Source organism: Mauremys reevesii, linkage group 21 (genome assembly GCF_016161935.1).
Source record: "Mauremys reevesii isolate NIE-2019 linkage group 21, ASM1616193v1, whole genome shotgun sequence".
NCBI classification, from domain to species: Eukaryota; Metazoa; Chordata; order Testudines; family Geoemydidae; genus Mauremys; species Mauremys reevesii.
Window position 1 is genome coordinate 8,250,864 of NC_052643.1, and position 15,122 is coordinate 8,265,985.

The 15,122-nt window shown below is 51.9% G+C and overlaps 1 protein-coding gene across 1 annotated transcript in view; it reads right to left on the minus strand.

Moving 5' to 3' along the window:
- Window positions 1-15,122, minus strand: part of LOC120388032 — an 83,414-nt gene that overhangs the window by 50,925 nt on the left and 17,367 nt on the right. Inside the window, exons 3-9 of the mRNA XM_039509570.1 lie at window positions 11,485-11,610; window positions 8,545-8,700; window positions 8,331-8,424; window positions 7,491-7,873; window positions 7,197-7,319; window positions 6,690-6,740; window positions 3,307-3,332 (exon numbers count right to left, since the gene is read on the minus strand). Of these exons, the coding sequence (XP_039365504.1) occupies window positions 3,307-3,332; window positions 6,690-6,740; window positions 7,197-7,319; window positions 7,491-7,873; window positions 8,331-8,424; window positions 8,545-8,700; window positions 11,485-11,610 (959 nt within the window). The remainder of the gene's footprint in view (window positions 1-3,306; window positions 3,333-6,689; window positions 6,741-7,196; window positions 7,320-7,490; window positions 7,874-8,330; window positions 8,425-8,544; window positions 8,701-11,484; window positions 11,611-15,122) is intronic.

Consider the following 15,122-nt stretch of genomic DNA (forward strand, 5'->3'; position numbering starts at 1 on the left):
GCTGATAGGTGTCTACCGGGCAGGGCTGCCTGGGGGGGGCAAGTGGGGCAATTTGCCCCCGGCCCTACAAGAATATAGTATTCTATAGGATTGCAACTTTTTTTTATGGAAGAGGCCCCCGAAATTGCTTTGCCCCAGGCTCCCTGAATCCTCTGGGCAGCCCTGCTACCGGGATTTATAAAATACCTAAGCAGGTTCAGCTCCGATCTGCAACTTTAGGCCCTAAATATCTTGGTATGTTGGGAACCTCGCCGCTTTCGAAAATTTTATTCCGTCTTAAAGCACTGGAAATACAGCAATGAATTAAGTCTCACAGCACTCCCCCTCCAATCGAGGGGTAAACTGAGGCAGAGAGCAGTCAAATGACTTGTCCAAGGTCACAGACTGAAAAAGTGAGCATCTCTGGCAGAGCCAGTGATAGAACCTAAGTTCCCAGGCCTGTCCCATAAACACAGACCATCGGTCCTACTGAAATTGGATACAATGAACTTTGTGACATGAGACTTTAAAAAAAAAAATAGATCCTGCCTGCTCTGCATGACACAAACAGCAATGGGAAGAGATCACTGAGAACTGGCCTCCAGAGGACTGAAGTTATCATTGGCCTCCACCGGCTGGCCCTTTTTGGTTACGTTGCCGGACTCAGAGACAAAGTCCCTGCACACTGAACTCTGAAGATTGACTCTGAGGTCAGGAGGGTCACTGCCCCATCACGGACAGGTGGTGGTCACGTGGTCGCCTGCAATTAACCTGGCTGCAGCAGATCAGTAATGATCCTGGGGAGTTAGTAGATACCGTACAGTGCGGCCATGGACATTCAGCGCTACGGGCCGCCACTGTCTAAGCACATGGAGGTTGCTGCTCTGCATAGTCCAATGGCATTTTCATAGAAGTAGCATCCACGGCCAAGACTGTCCTCTCCCCACCTGCAGTGTTGCATGCTGTGCACCAGCGGCTGCTATCCTGTACCCTTGAGGTAGCTGCACCTCAGCGGTGGAGTATAGAGTTTGCAAAGCTCTAGGGTAGCAGTTTTCAAACTTCATTGCACCGTGACCCCCTTCTGACACCAAAAATTACTACATGACCCTGGGGGAGGGGGGACCAAAGCCTGAGCCTGCCCGAGCCCCACCACCCTTGGCAGGGGGGGCCCGTAACCTGGGCCCCAGCACCCAGGGCTGAAGCGAAGCCTGAGCCCTGCCACGCAGGGCTGAAAACCCTTGGGCTTCAGCTTTAGCCCCGGGCCGTAGCAAGTCTCATGCCAGCCATGGTGACCCCATTAAAATGGGGGCGCACCCCACAGTTTGAGAACCCCTGCTCAAGGGGAGCGTGTAATGAACAGAAATCCCAGGGAGAAGAACTTTGTTTTAATGGCTGTATTCAGGCAGAACGTCAAGCTGGATTGATGTTCTCGCTCTGTATTTAGGAGTGAGCTAGGCAAATAGCACAGCGTGAAATTATGTAGCGCTGGGTGACCAAGGGGCAAAGAATTTAAAGGAAAACAGATGCATGTAAATTTCCCCTGATTTCCTGCAAGTTCTTGCCCTCTTGTGGAAGGTCAAGCAAGCACAGGATTTGAATTGATGTTACAGAACTTCAACAGGGAGTCCCTGCAGTCCTGTCTCAGAGGAGCTCCCTCTCAGGGGTTAATGCTTATTTATTTATTTAAAAGAGGAAACTAAGATCCAATTAACCAAAGCTGTAGCTTTCATGTCACAAAGCCAAATTCTGCTGATGGTTCCTAGCTCTGCTGCTGTTTGCACACGATTAGATCAGCAAAAACCGAGCAAGGGGTTTCAAGTGTGAAGTTCCCAGCACTGGGCACAGGGCTGACTCATTTTCTACGAAAAAGCACGAAAGGAAGTTTCCTGAGCAGCTGGCAGTGAAATATTGAAACGATGGCAGACGTTTGTAAAAACCGGGTTTCTTTACAATTGGAGATTTAAATTGGAGATTTTAAAACATTTTTGCTTTGAAAAATACAGAGCTCAACTGAAAGACCTAGCTCACTAGCACGGCAGCCGTGTAGGCTTCAAAGATTATAAAGACATTTAAAACAAAAGACATGAATTTCAGTGGAGCCATGACAATGGACTGCAGCTCAGGATCTGTCCTCTAATGTTACTGTGTTTGTTTATGTTTTTTTGTTCATCTCCAGCCCAGGATAGTCTTACTTTATCATTACTGTTGTTTTGTATTAACTGGAAATATCCCTGCACTGTGGATGAGGGTAATTATTTCCAGAGGGTCATGTTGGCTAACCAGCTTCAGTCTGTGTCGTCACACCAGGCCTGGCACACCCAGCAAATAACATCCTCCTAACACCCACTTTAGGGCTAGCACTCTTGCCCACACCTGCAGAGAAGGGAAGGGGGCACCAGACGGGGAAAACGGAAGCGGGGGCTCAATCCCAGTGACTTCATTGGGAGCGACAAGTGGAGATGGGATGAAACTGCCAAGTTCAGATCCAAACTGCTCCCAAAAGCTCAGGCATGTTCACCTCTGCGATTTTGGTTCCTGCCCCAATCTAACGAGAACGGGTCACAGCCTGGACTCCCCACTAAAGCAAAACTCCCATTAGCAGCATGACATTGGTGGGAATTTTGCCAGCGGAAGGATTCTAAGGTCAGGCCCCAGATAACAAGTAGATACATCCCCCATGTGCATGTACATCAGAGGTTACAATGGAAAGAGGCAAACTGAAGGGCAGGTTTACGCTTTGGTGACGATGCGGATGGGAGAGTAGTTAATCCACCTCCGCAAGAGGGAGTAGCCATGTTGATGGGAGAAGCTCTCCTGCCAACATAGCACTGTCTACACCAGGTGTTAGGTTGGTAAACTACATCACTCAAGGGGGAGGATTTTTCACACCCCTGAGTGATGTAGTTACACTGATACAAGTCTGTAGTGTAGACCTAGGCCATGGCTACACTTGCAAATTTGCAACGCTGCAGCAGGGTGTGAAAACACACCCTCTCCAGCGCTGCAAATTGCGGCACTGCAAAGCGCCAGTGCGGTCAAAGCCCCAGTGCTGGGAGCGCGGCTCCCAGCGCTGTACGTTATTCCCCACAGGGAGGTGGAGTACGGACAGCGCTGGGAGAGCTCTCTCCCAGCGCTGGCGCTTTGACTACACTTAGCGCTTCAAAGCGCTGCCGCGGCAGCGCTTTGAAATGCAAGTGTAGCCATAGCCCTAGTCTGAGAAGGTTGTCACTGATGGTTTAAAAGGACATTATAAAATACCACTAATTATTTTTACCCCTTTCGAGGAAAACAGGAGTGATTTGGGGGGGGGGTCTATTTCATACTTACTGCACAGTTCTTCATCAGATCAGAACCTGCAATGAGAAGAGGGAAAAAAAACCACATACCATGAGTAAGTTTATATTAATTTAACAATCCCAAGAAGACTATCAATGTCTCATCTTGTATTTGTACAGCACCCTTCACCCTGATCGATTTAAAGTTACTTTACAAACTGACATACCTTTTGTATTCCTTCCCTACCACGAAAATGCAGACACATTTGGAGTGAATGCAGCTGAGTAGTAAAGAAGAACCCCATATTCAATAAAGAATGAACCACGCACGGCAGATGTTGATTAACGCCCTGCTGACTGTATTTAGATATGAGGGCAACGAGAACGGAAGAGAAGCCAGATAGAACAGACTATTCAATTGAAATCACAAGGGGAGGTTAGCTGGACAAAATGTAATTGTGAGGCTGGCAGGCCAGATGGCAGTTCTTGCCCAGGCTGCAGGCACTGGCTAAGAGCTGACAACCTCATAGCTGGAGACCAGACCAGGTCAACTGTACGTTAGTTTTCCTCAAAACAGGTATTAGTCTTATAAGAATGTATTTAGTGTTTAGATTTTATGAAATGCTTGTAAATTGCTGCCTGCGTTAATCTCACTTGTAATGTCTGTATTCCAGGCTATAAGGAAATATGCAAGTTGTGCTTTGCCCTGAACTTGTGAACTCAAGCATGGGAACCATTCCCCAACTCCCTCTGCCCATCCAGAAGGACTGTCAAAGTCAGATGGGCCATCAAGAATCATTGCCATACAAAGGACTGGTTAATGGCCCTGTCCATCTGGGAAGTGCTCAGTGCAAGGAAGCTCCTCCTGTGGGCTTGGAAGCTGAATGAAGGAAATAAAACAAAGCCACAGGAAACATTTCCATCTTTTTGGCGGTTTGCACTCTGAAGTGCCAGAAACTGTCTACATTTGCCATTTAAAGCGGAAAAAGTTCCTTTTTTGTGCAAAGACCATGGGACTGTCTACACTTGCCAATGCCTTTTTTGCGGTGAAACTCAGAAGTTTCACCGCAAAAAGAAAACCACCTCCACGAGAGGCACACAGCTCTTACCGGTGATGCTTTTGCGGTGATGTGCAAGTGAAGACACATTGTTCCTGTTTACAGAGATTTTAGCCTCTGCAGGATATCCCGCAGTGCCTAGGTGGCCACTCTGGCCAGCGGCTCTGCTGCTCCGACGCCAGGTAAACAGACGTCTGCCCCTCCCCCTGTAAAGCCCCGGGAACTTTGAAACTCCCCTTCCTGTTTTTTTTTGGCAAGTGCTCACTTACCCTCTGGCCAGGTGACACTGGCTGCTCCCCGGAGCAAACGTTCCCCTGCTTGGAGCAATGCTGAGCTACTGGAGCTGAGCAGTGTTTGGGGAGAGGAGGTTGTGCAGGGACCCAGGATGCCCCACGGTCACCCCCCGCCCTTCCCACACAAGACCTGTCATGAGAATGGAGAGAGTTGCACTGTGGGATAGCTGCCCTCAGTGCGTGGCTCTCATTGGCGATGGAAGTGCTGCAAATGTGAACACTCTCTGATGCCTGTGGAAGTGAGAACACAAACCAGCACTTTTCTTTCACCGATTCACTATCACCAGTTAAACTGACAGCGCAAACACTCTGCAAGTGTAGACATACCCTAAATTGAAGCCAGAGATTCCCCAAGGGCTGCCTCCTGGGTCTGCCCTGAAAGACACTTGGAATGGCCCGATCACTACAGCTCTGTCACTCTTATGATGTAGATGGAAACCCATTCGTGCTTTAACCCATAAATAACTCTCCGATTCCTTTTTCCTAGTTAATAAACCTTTAGCTTGTTTATTGCAGGATTGGCTACAGGCCTTGTCGCTGGTGCAAGATCTAGGTGCTAATTGATCTGGGGGTAAATGACTGATCTCTTGGGACTGGAAGTAACCTGAATGTGGTGTGATTTTGCGGGGGTAAGTGATCATTTATCACAAAAGTCCAGTTTGTCTGGATTTCAAGACAGACTGTAGAGTCTAAGGGGACCGTCTGTGACTCCGGGGTAAGGCTAGTATGGTGATGAAGGAGTTCGCATTTCTTATTGGTTTGGTGAAATCCACTTCTAGAACCAGGAGCGTTGGAAGTACCCTAAAAGTGTGGGGAGGGGGTGCCCCTCAGGCACTCAAACCACGGCCATGCCCCCCATTCCGCCCCTTCCCCCAAAGCCTCGCTCTCTGCTCGCTCCTCTGTGCCCCTCCCCCCGTCACCAGGGCCGGCTCCAGGCACCAGCTGACCAAGTACGTGCTTGGGCGGCACCTTGGGGCAGGGCGGCGCTCGGGATTTGGGGTTTTTTTGGTTCGTTGGGGCAGCGCTGGAGGGGGTTTTTTTGTTTCGGCAGCGCGGCGCTCGGGGGGGCAGGGGCGTGGCACGGCACTGGGGCGGCGGGGGCTGGCGCAGCACTCGGAGGAGGGGCAGGGCTTCAGGCAGCGTGGTGCTCAGGGGCAGGGCTTCAGGCAGCGTGGCGCTTGGGGGGGGGGCTTCAGGCGGCGTGGCACAGCGCTGGGGAGCGGGGCGTGGCACGGCACTCGGAGGGGGCGGGGCTGGGGGCAGCACGGTGCTCGGAGGGGGCAGGGCTTCAGGCAGCGTGGCGCTCAGGGGTGGGGCTTCAGGCGGCGTGGCGCTCAGGGGTGGCGTGGGCGGGGGCTGGCGCAGCACTCGGAAGGGGGGCGGGGGCTTGGCACGGGACTCGGAAGGGGGGCGGGGCTTTGGGGGTGCGTGGCGCTCGGGGGGGCAGGGGGTTCGGCAGTGCGGCGCTGGGGGGGTTCGGTGGCGCAGCACTCGCGGGGGGGGTACGGCAGGGCAGCGCTCTTCTTTTTTGCTTGGGGCGGCAAAAAAATTAGAACCGGCCCTGCCCATCACTCACCCTTACCGCAGGTGATAAGTGGGAGGGCCCTGGCCACCTGCCCCTCCCTGATCTGGAGCCCCTGTCTAGAATACCCCACCAGTTTGGGGTGTCTCCCCTGTTGAGCCACTCCAGACAGCATGACAGTAATGACTCAGGCTGGGGCTTGGCCAGGGTACTGTGGTTAATGCCCTCACTACTTCTGTAACACACGCCACAAGGCCTTCAGGTCAGGCACCGTGGTTTTAAGTTTCATCTAAAAAACGTCACATCTCCAGCAGCACCAGGCCCCACGTACTATGCCAGGGCATCGATTCAGGTGGAAGAGCGCCATCTGTTGCACCGTTTTAATCATGCTGGAGAGAGCAATGCAATGTGTTTTCACTGCCCCCTGTCGTATAAGTCTAATAACGTAAAAACGTGTCTCAGTATCAGTTGTCCTAATTAACACAAAAATGGACTGAAATTCAGCTAGAAAATATTCCAAGATAGACCTGAAAGATGGCTCCAGCCTCTATCAATCACTTACCCTGACTTGAAGATTTGGGTCTACATGTAGTGACTGGATACAGATCAAGAGCTGAGAAAATAAAGAGACACCGTGTTCAGCACCAGAGTAGCTCTGGGACATATGGAGGACTAGATCTGATCATTACCAATGAAGATTACTCTTCCCCTCTCTCCGCTTGGGGCTATACCAGCTAACACACTCCCTGCACAACACAGACCCCAGACAACACCATTCTGTGCCGAGGAGAGACATTTTATTACCATTTCTCCCACAGCCTCTGAGAAACTCCCCACGCAGCCTGTGTTTCATGGAAGCACCATCTCTTTCTTCCTCCATGAACTGCTTATAGGATTCTAACATTGAAAACCCGGCGGTCAGGATCTGCCTGGAGCCCTCACCCTGCCCTGCTGGTAGCTCTCCCCTTCTTCCCGACACACGCAATGGCCACCCAAACCTCTAGGAGAACAGGTGACACTACCACCTTGCTACAGGTTAATGAACAGCCAGAAGGCTCAGGAAACTCACTCTTCCCATTGGGGGTGAAGATCCGCCTCTTGCAAACCTTCCTTTGCCAAACCACCAGCATACCAGCGAGAAGCACCATGCTGCAGAGAACCACCGCACCCCAGGGAACAAAGCTCCCATCACCTGCAACACAGAGCGGGCAGAGGGAGTATCGTTAATAAAGCTGCATGTTCCGCAGCTAGGATTTTTTTTTAAAAAGGTATGAGAGGGTCCACAGGCAGTATGAGAGAGAAAGATGTTCCCACACCAGAACACGCCCGCAGAGCCACGCCCCCCTTCATGTGCTGCACTCACCACGTGCATTATCGGTGCTGTCACCTGTCTTGGCAGTCTCTTCTGTAGCTATATCTGAGGTAGGAGAAGTGCCAGCTGCGTGTTTTGTATCCGATCCACCAACGGGTCCCGCAGTGGTCCAGTTGGCATCGCCAGAGGCTGCGTCACTCGTGAGGATGCTGGCGCTGGTCACTGGCTTTGTGGCAGTGTGGGAATGCTGGCCTCCCACGGTCATTGGCTGCTCGTTCAGGAGCGGCACTTCTGGCCCGTCGGAATCCTTCGGCCTGTTGCTGAATTTTGCAGACAAATTGGTGGGTGGGAGGTGGGTGGGAGGCAGGTCCATGCAGACTTGGTCGTGCGTGGAATTTCCGCTGTCCATGGCTACTTTGTTTAGCTTGGCACAGCTGGAAAGGGGAAGGAGAACACGGAGGTTACAGGTCACAGAGTAAAAACGCATGAGGAATCCTTGGGGGAACGGAAGACAGGAGAGAGGTTATCTGAGTGATAACCACCCCCTTGCTCATTTTTGTGCCATCTGCCCTTAGCCAGAAGCTCATCCCTCCCCATTATTCCTCCCCCTGCCCCACAGGATCTCTTTAAGCCAGATGCAAATCTAACATTCATGTTCAAGTCTAACCCACTCTAGTCAAGAGAGCTCAAGGTTAGAGGGGTTCCTCCATCCCCACTCAAACCTCCCCCTGGCCATGTCGTCTGGTGTAAATAATAAGAGAAATAGGGATGCCCTCAAATCTCTGTTCACTAGCAAAAAGCTGCCCCTTGCCCCGGGGCTGGATTTGGCTAGTTTGCACCAGAAGAGCGACAGTTCTAGCTTTAGACAGCCGGTCAGAAATCTGGGCTTACTCCGTGTGGGGCTTGCAGCGTTCGGTGCTGGAGTGCCGATCAGAGAAGGTCCCCGAAGGGCATTCTTGGCAGGAGACATCAACTTCTGACGTGCCTGCAGGAAGGGGGGGGGGGAGAAAAGTGGTCATCGAGCAGTACGCAAGACATGTCGCCAGTACCGCCCCATGGCCAAAGCCAGGGGAGACTGGCTGGCATGGGTGGGAGGGATGCTTACCTCTGGCTAGGACTCCAAATCCTGGCTTGCAGACAGTGTGGGAAACGCATTGTGCACAGCTGTTCTGAATGGCTAGCTTACAAAACAGCCCTGCTCGGCATTCACACACCCTTCTGGAATTGAAGGAGCAAGGAACTTTCTCCACAAGGTCGTATTCTGAAAGGGGGAGTGAGAAAATCAGCACGGAGGAGATGCAGGGAGAGGAGAAGAGTTGAGCAATTTCAGTCCAGGGGTCCTGGAAATCAGGGCGGGGACACAGGATAATGAGTGTTCTGTCCAGCGATAACTCAAGTCACAAGAGCAGGAGAAGTCTGCACACCAACAGGCTGGAGTCTTATCAACCAAGCAGGGATCAGGCTTGGTCAATAGCTGAATGATCTCACAAAACTAAGTGATTGGGCAACAAAATGGCAAATTAAATGTAATGTGGATAAATGTAAAGTAATGCATATTGGAAAAAATAACCCCAACTATACATACAATATGCTGGGGGCTAATTTAGCTACAACGAGTCAGGAAAAAGATCTTGGAGTCATCATGGATAGTTCTCTGAAGATGTCCGCGCAGTGTACAGAGGCGATCAAAAAAGCAAACAGGATGTTAGGAATCATTAAAAAGGGGATAGCGAATAAGACTGAGAATATAGTATTGCCCTTATATAAATCCATGGTATGCCCACATCTCGAATACTGTGTTCAGATGTGGTCTCCTCACCTCAAAAAAGATATTCTAGCACTAGAAAAGGTTCAGAAAAGGGCAACTAAAATGATTAGGGGCAGGGCCGCCCAGAGGATTCCAGGGGCCCGGGGTCTTCGGCGGCAGGGGGCCCTTCCGTTCTGGGACCCGCCGCCGAAGTGCCCCGAAGACCCGCGGCGGGAGCCCCCCGCCACCGAATTACCGCCGAAGCGGGACCCGCCGCCGAAGCGCAACCCGGTCTTCGGCGGTAATTCGGCGGCGGGGGGTGTCCCCACCGCGGGTCTTCGGGGCACTTCGGCGGCGGGTCCCGGAACAGAAGGGGCCCCCGCTGCCGAAGACCGGGCTGCACTTCGGCGGCGGGTCCCGCTTCCCCCGCCCCAGCCCCAGCCTCTTACCCGAGCGCATCTCCGGCGGGACCTGAGCTCCGTCCTGCTCAGAGCCGCGTGGTGAGGGGGCGGGGCTGGGAGCTCCACGCTGAGCGGAGGCAGCTGCCCCGCCCCCTCCCCACGCCGCTCTGAGCGGGGCGGGGCTCAGGCCCCGTTGGAGCTCCCAGCCCCGCCCCCTCACCACGCGGCTCGGATCGGGGCGGGGCTCAGGGGCTCTGGCGGAGACTCGGCGCTTGATGCGCTGAGGCTCCAGGAGAGGGGCGGAGGCGGGAGCCTCCGCTCTTCTCTTGGGGGCCCCTGCGGAGCCCGGGGCAAATTGCCCCCCCCTCTGGGCGGCCCTGATTAGGGGTTTGGAGAGGGTCCCATACAAGGAAAGATTAAAGAGGCTAGGACTCTTCAGCTTGGAAAAGAGAAGACTAAGGGGGGATATGATAGAGGTATATAAAATCATGAGTGATGTTGAGAAAGTGGATAAGGAAAAGTTATTTACTTATTCCCATAATACAAGAACTAGGGGTCACCAAATGAAATTAATAGGCAGCAGGTTTAAAACAAATAAAAGGAAGTTCTTCTTCACGCAGCGCACAGTCAACTTGTGGAACTCCTTACCTGAGGAGGTTGTGAAGGCTAGGACTATAACAATGTTTAAAAGGGAACTGGATAAATTCATGGTGGCTAAGTCCATAAATGGCTATTAGCCAGGATGGGTAAGAATGGTGTCCCTAGCCTCTGTTCGTCAGGAGAGAGATCACTTGATCATTGCCTGTTAGGTTCACTCCCTCTGGGGCACCTGGCATTGGCCACTGTCGGTCGACAGATACTGGGCTAGATGGACCTTTGGTCTGATCCGGTACAGCCGTTCTTATGTTCTTAATGAGAGACCTCTGGGGACATCCCAGGTCCTGCAGGAAGTGGCACTGGGAGGTGGCATTCCACTCTTTAAGTACTGAGCCAGCACAGGAGGCCATTCTGCTGCTGGACATACCGTTCTGAATGAAATGTTATTACTGGGATCCCGACCACTTGTGGCCTGTCAAGATCTCACTGCACATTTGCAGGATCGGGGTGTTAACTCTCCTGCCTGAGCCAAATTTTAGCTCAGGCAATTGTGTTCCATCCCCCTAAATTTTCCTGGTAGCTTCTTTTAAACATGCTAGCCTCCCTGTTCTAACCTGGTGGGTAATGTTGTTGTGCATTGTTAAACATCCCTGTGCATCCCCCCAGAGGTAGCTGCAATCCCAGTAAAGCTTGCACTTCGGTTCTGCATCTGCAAAAACTCTTTGGGATCCATTGGGGTGAAAGACACAAGAGATGGGTCCGCACTAGAACCAGACTTTGGGAGAACCAAGATGCAAATCTGAATTCAGATCCAAGCTCCTTGGCTCGTTCCTCTCTCTAACGTCATGTCACGTGGTGGGACGACTTTTCAAATCTGAACGGAGCATCCAAGTCAAGCATTCGCATGCTCAAGTAGGTGCACAAAGTAGGAAAGTAAAATAGCCCGACGTGCACTCTCTAATTCCACCACAGTCAGTGGGAGTCTTTCCATTGACTTCTGTGGGATTTGGATCAGGCCCCAAATGCAGCCTTTAGATGTCCTACTGAGATACCCAACTATACAAATGGGACTCGTTTCACGTAATGGGGATACCTTACTGCAGTGCACCTTAACTTGAAAGGTGGCTCGCATCAGCTCTGCGTCTTAGGATCAAGGACTAAGACAAGACAGCTTCCCTCGCCAGTCCAGACAGGGAGCGGAAAGGCAGGAAAGCGAGATACAGTGAAACTGGCCCAGAGAAAGCAAACCCAGAGAAGGTCTCGGCATGATGTCAGTGCAGGGGATAAGCAAAACAAATACCTGGCTTGCACGACACGCAGGCCTCGCAGTGTGGCTTCCCTTGCTCCCTGTTCAGGAAGTGCTCGGGTTCACACTGCCCGCAGTCCCAGTCGGGATCTGTGGGACACTCTTTCCGTTTATGGTAGCCTGGAAGAGAGAAAGCAAAATAAATAAGAAGCCTCTGAGCAAGGGCTCTGAGAGAAGCAGAGGGAGAGAACCATCCTGTCCAATGCTGTGCCTGCCCGGCAGCGCCCTTTGCTGGCCAAGCGTAGCTCAGAAGTGCCACGCCTCAGTTTCCTTTTCAGAGAGGCTTTTCTCTTCCAATACTACCCTGGATTATCATCATAAACGGTTCCCATCAAAATAAAGTTCTCAGAGTCTAAGTTTCATCCTGCCCAGCCCTACCTGGCTGGAGTCTTCTACTCCGCTGCAGGCTGCTTTCTGCTCCAGCCCCAGGTGCTCCTCCTTGGAGCTGGGGGTGTAATTGATGCCACCTGCTGAGCCTCAGCTAGCTCCTTCCTCCAGCTGGCTCTTTTCCCCAGTCAGCCCTTCACTCTCCCCCTAGGAGGATTCCCCTGCAGATCTCCTCCAGCCACTGCCTCCACTCCTTCTGAGGGAGGATAGAGTGTATATATATTTGTTTCCCTCCCAGAGCTTGTCCTGATTGGCTGAGAGAGGAGTCCTGCCCCGCCCACTCCACAAAGCTCCTGATCCCAGGCCCTTAAAGAAACAGCAGCCTGGGTTTTCCCCAAGCCTTAACTATCCCCCCTGGGGCCATCTTCCTCTCCCCCAGTACCAAGCTCTGCCTTCCCTGGGTCTCCATCCACTCTTAAAAAGTCCAAGCACTTAAAGGGACACACCACAGAACAGGTGTTGACTGACCACTAGTGCTTACTACCCTTTAGAGGACAGTCACCCGGTTACACGGCCAAAGGCTCCTCAGTCCATGCGGTCACCTCCCACACAACACACTCTGCCCCTGTCACCCGGGCTGCAGTAATGCTATTCCAGGGTGCTGAGCTTGGGATCATTGCCGCAGGCAGGTTACAAAGGGGACAATAGAGGCGGCTGGCAGGTCTGCAGGGAAGTGCCCCACTGCCACGCAGATTCCTCAGACAATTGCTCCTCGCTGGCTCCTTCAGGTTTATGGTAGCGACCCCCAGGGCCGGTGCTAACCATTTTGCTGCCCTAGGTATCTGCTTTCCTCTCAACTGCTGCCAGCACCTCTGGGAGGCTGGTGCAAACGGGAGCTTGAAGGGGCAGAGCTGCACCCTCAAAAGAGTGGAAGAAGGCAAAGCTGGAGCCTCTCTGATGCAGCTCCTGTGGGGAGCAGCGGTGGCTGGGCCAGAGGCACCTCTAAAAGGCTGGTATTCTAAGCAGCTAGGTACACGGACTGACGAAGGCCCTGACTATACCATGGAGATCAAAAGGGCTGCAGAAAGCTTGACCCCAGGAGTTGCTGGGAGGTGGGTAACCACGACCACAGAGGAAGGCCCAGTGGCAGCAGCAGATGCACAATGAGACATCCCAACAGCAGCACGGGAACGGGGCACAGGGTAGGAGAGATAGAATCCAGGAAAACGGCCCACCTATTTCTGCAGAACGCAACCCTCCGGGCTAACGACTCGGAGGAAAACGATACACTCGCTAAACGCTCTGGCAAGCCCAGCGTGGGCGGTGCAGGTGACAGCATCAGTGCTATATTTAGGTGACTAAATGCCACCAGACAACTCCCAGCTACATGGCTTTCACCTCCCACTGTCTGAAGCCAGTCTCACTAGGGTGGCGACCGCTGCAATACTGGTGCTCAGGCCTGCAACATGGTTCTTTTAAAAAAAATAGCTGTTCCTTTTAGCAACCAGCTGTGTCAGGAATTGAGGCGGAAATAATGCACTGCAGAGAGCAGGCTGAGTGTGGCTGGGGATCATCTGACCGCCCGCCCAGGGAGTAAACACTGCTGGCCTACTCTGGGATTCAGCTCGGAGGAATGATGGTCTGGTCTAGTGGACAGGTTCAGGGATGCAGGCATGGAGCTGAGGTTGGGGGACCGGGACTAGGGTGAGCAGCCAAGGGAGGACGGGACAGACAACTTTCATTCTGGCATTTCCTAACTTTTGAGGACTTGATTTTGCAACCTTAATATCCGTTTAGTGTCATTTTTGCTATGTAGTGTAGCAGGGGTAGGCAACCTCTGGCACATGTGCAGAAGGCAGCACGCGACTTGATTTTCAGTGGCACTCACACTGCCCAGGTCCTGGCCACCGCTCCGGGAGGCTCTGCATTTTAATTTAATTTTAAGTGAAGCTTCTTAAACATTTTAAAAACCTTATTTACTTTACATACAACAATAGTTTAGTTATATATTATAGACATAGAAAGAGTCCTTCTAAAAACGTTAAAATGTATGACTGGCACGCGAAACCTTAAATCAGAGTGAATAAATGAAGACTCGGCACAGCACTTCTGAAAGGTTGCCGACTGCTGTAATATAGTATCTATTTGTCCAGGGAACATTCCTCTCTCTGATCCTTTTTTAATGCTATTCTCCCCCTAGATTTCTGCCCGCTTTCTCCTCTCTCTGCGCCTCTTTAACCCCCAGTCTTCCTTAAGCACAACACCAACCCAACCTCCTTCAGGTACAAATCAAATTTAACAACTCCAGATCTGCAGCTGCTATAAAAACGGTGAAGCCCCTTTGACGGTAACAAAGCTACACTGACATACTCCAGTTGAGGATCATAGACCCATTGGGTTAGAAGGGACCGCCAGGGTCCCGAGTCTAACCCCCTGCCCAGATGCGGGATTTGGATGGTGTAGACACAGGACAGGTGGCTGTCCATCCATTTGAGTAGGTCCCAAACTGGGTAAAAGCAGCTTCCTCATCCCTAATTTCTTGTTTTACTGGAAGCAGCCTCCCTCTTCCTTATCTGTAGGGTCTCAGCTGGCCACACACAGCGGTGTGTCTCTCAGGAGCCCTGGCATAGTCTTGACATCACATGGCTACAGCGCAGGATGTCCTGCTATTGACCCAATCCAACTTCATGCAAATACCCGCAGGCAAGCACAATAGCCCTACGCGCTATCAGCCGAAAGAATAAATGTCAAAAATTTCCTTTTGAGGAAAAAAAAAAGAAAAACATTTTTACAAAGAGGGAAATGCCACCAAATGCCCCGCCCACTGAACTATTTTGGCCAATGGAGCTAGCTTCAGGCATTTCCAGGACTCAGTCTCTCTAAGCCATTTCCTGTTTCTGACCACAGGGCTTGTTACTCTTCATGAGTCATGGCTAACTTCTGAGCGGCCTGCTGCCGGCGCTGAAAACAAGCTGCCCACCTCCCTCTCCTCTGGAACACTTTCTAAACTGTTTTGACTCTGAAGAAAGCGACAGTTTCCCCGACGCTGTTTGCTATCTTTATGGCCTGCGATTGGATGCAAATTGAGCTTCACAGTTTTACTGGACAGTTTGAAACCCTGCAGCAGCAAATCCGTGGGTCTGATTCTTGTGCAGTCACTCACAGCAGTGCAAAGTGGGTGCAAAACACCAGCAAGTCACGAGGGCAGCGTTTTACACCTTCTGTCCACGTGCTCTGCACAGGTGGACGTGACCACGCAAAGTGACTCAAATTCAGCGGGGTGCAAATTAAGGACCCGATTCTGC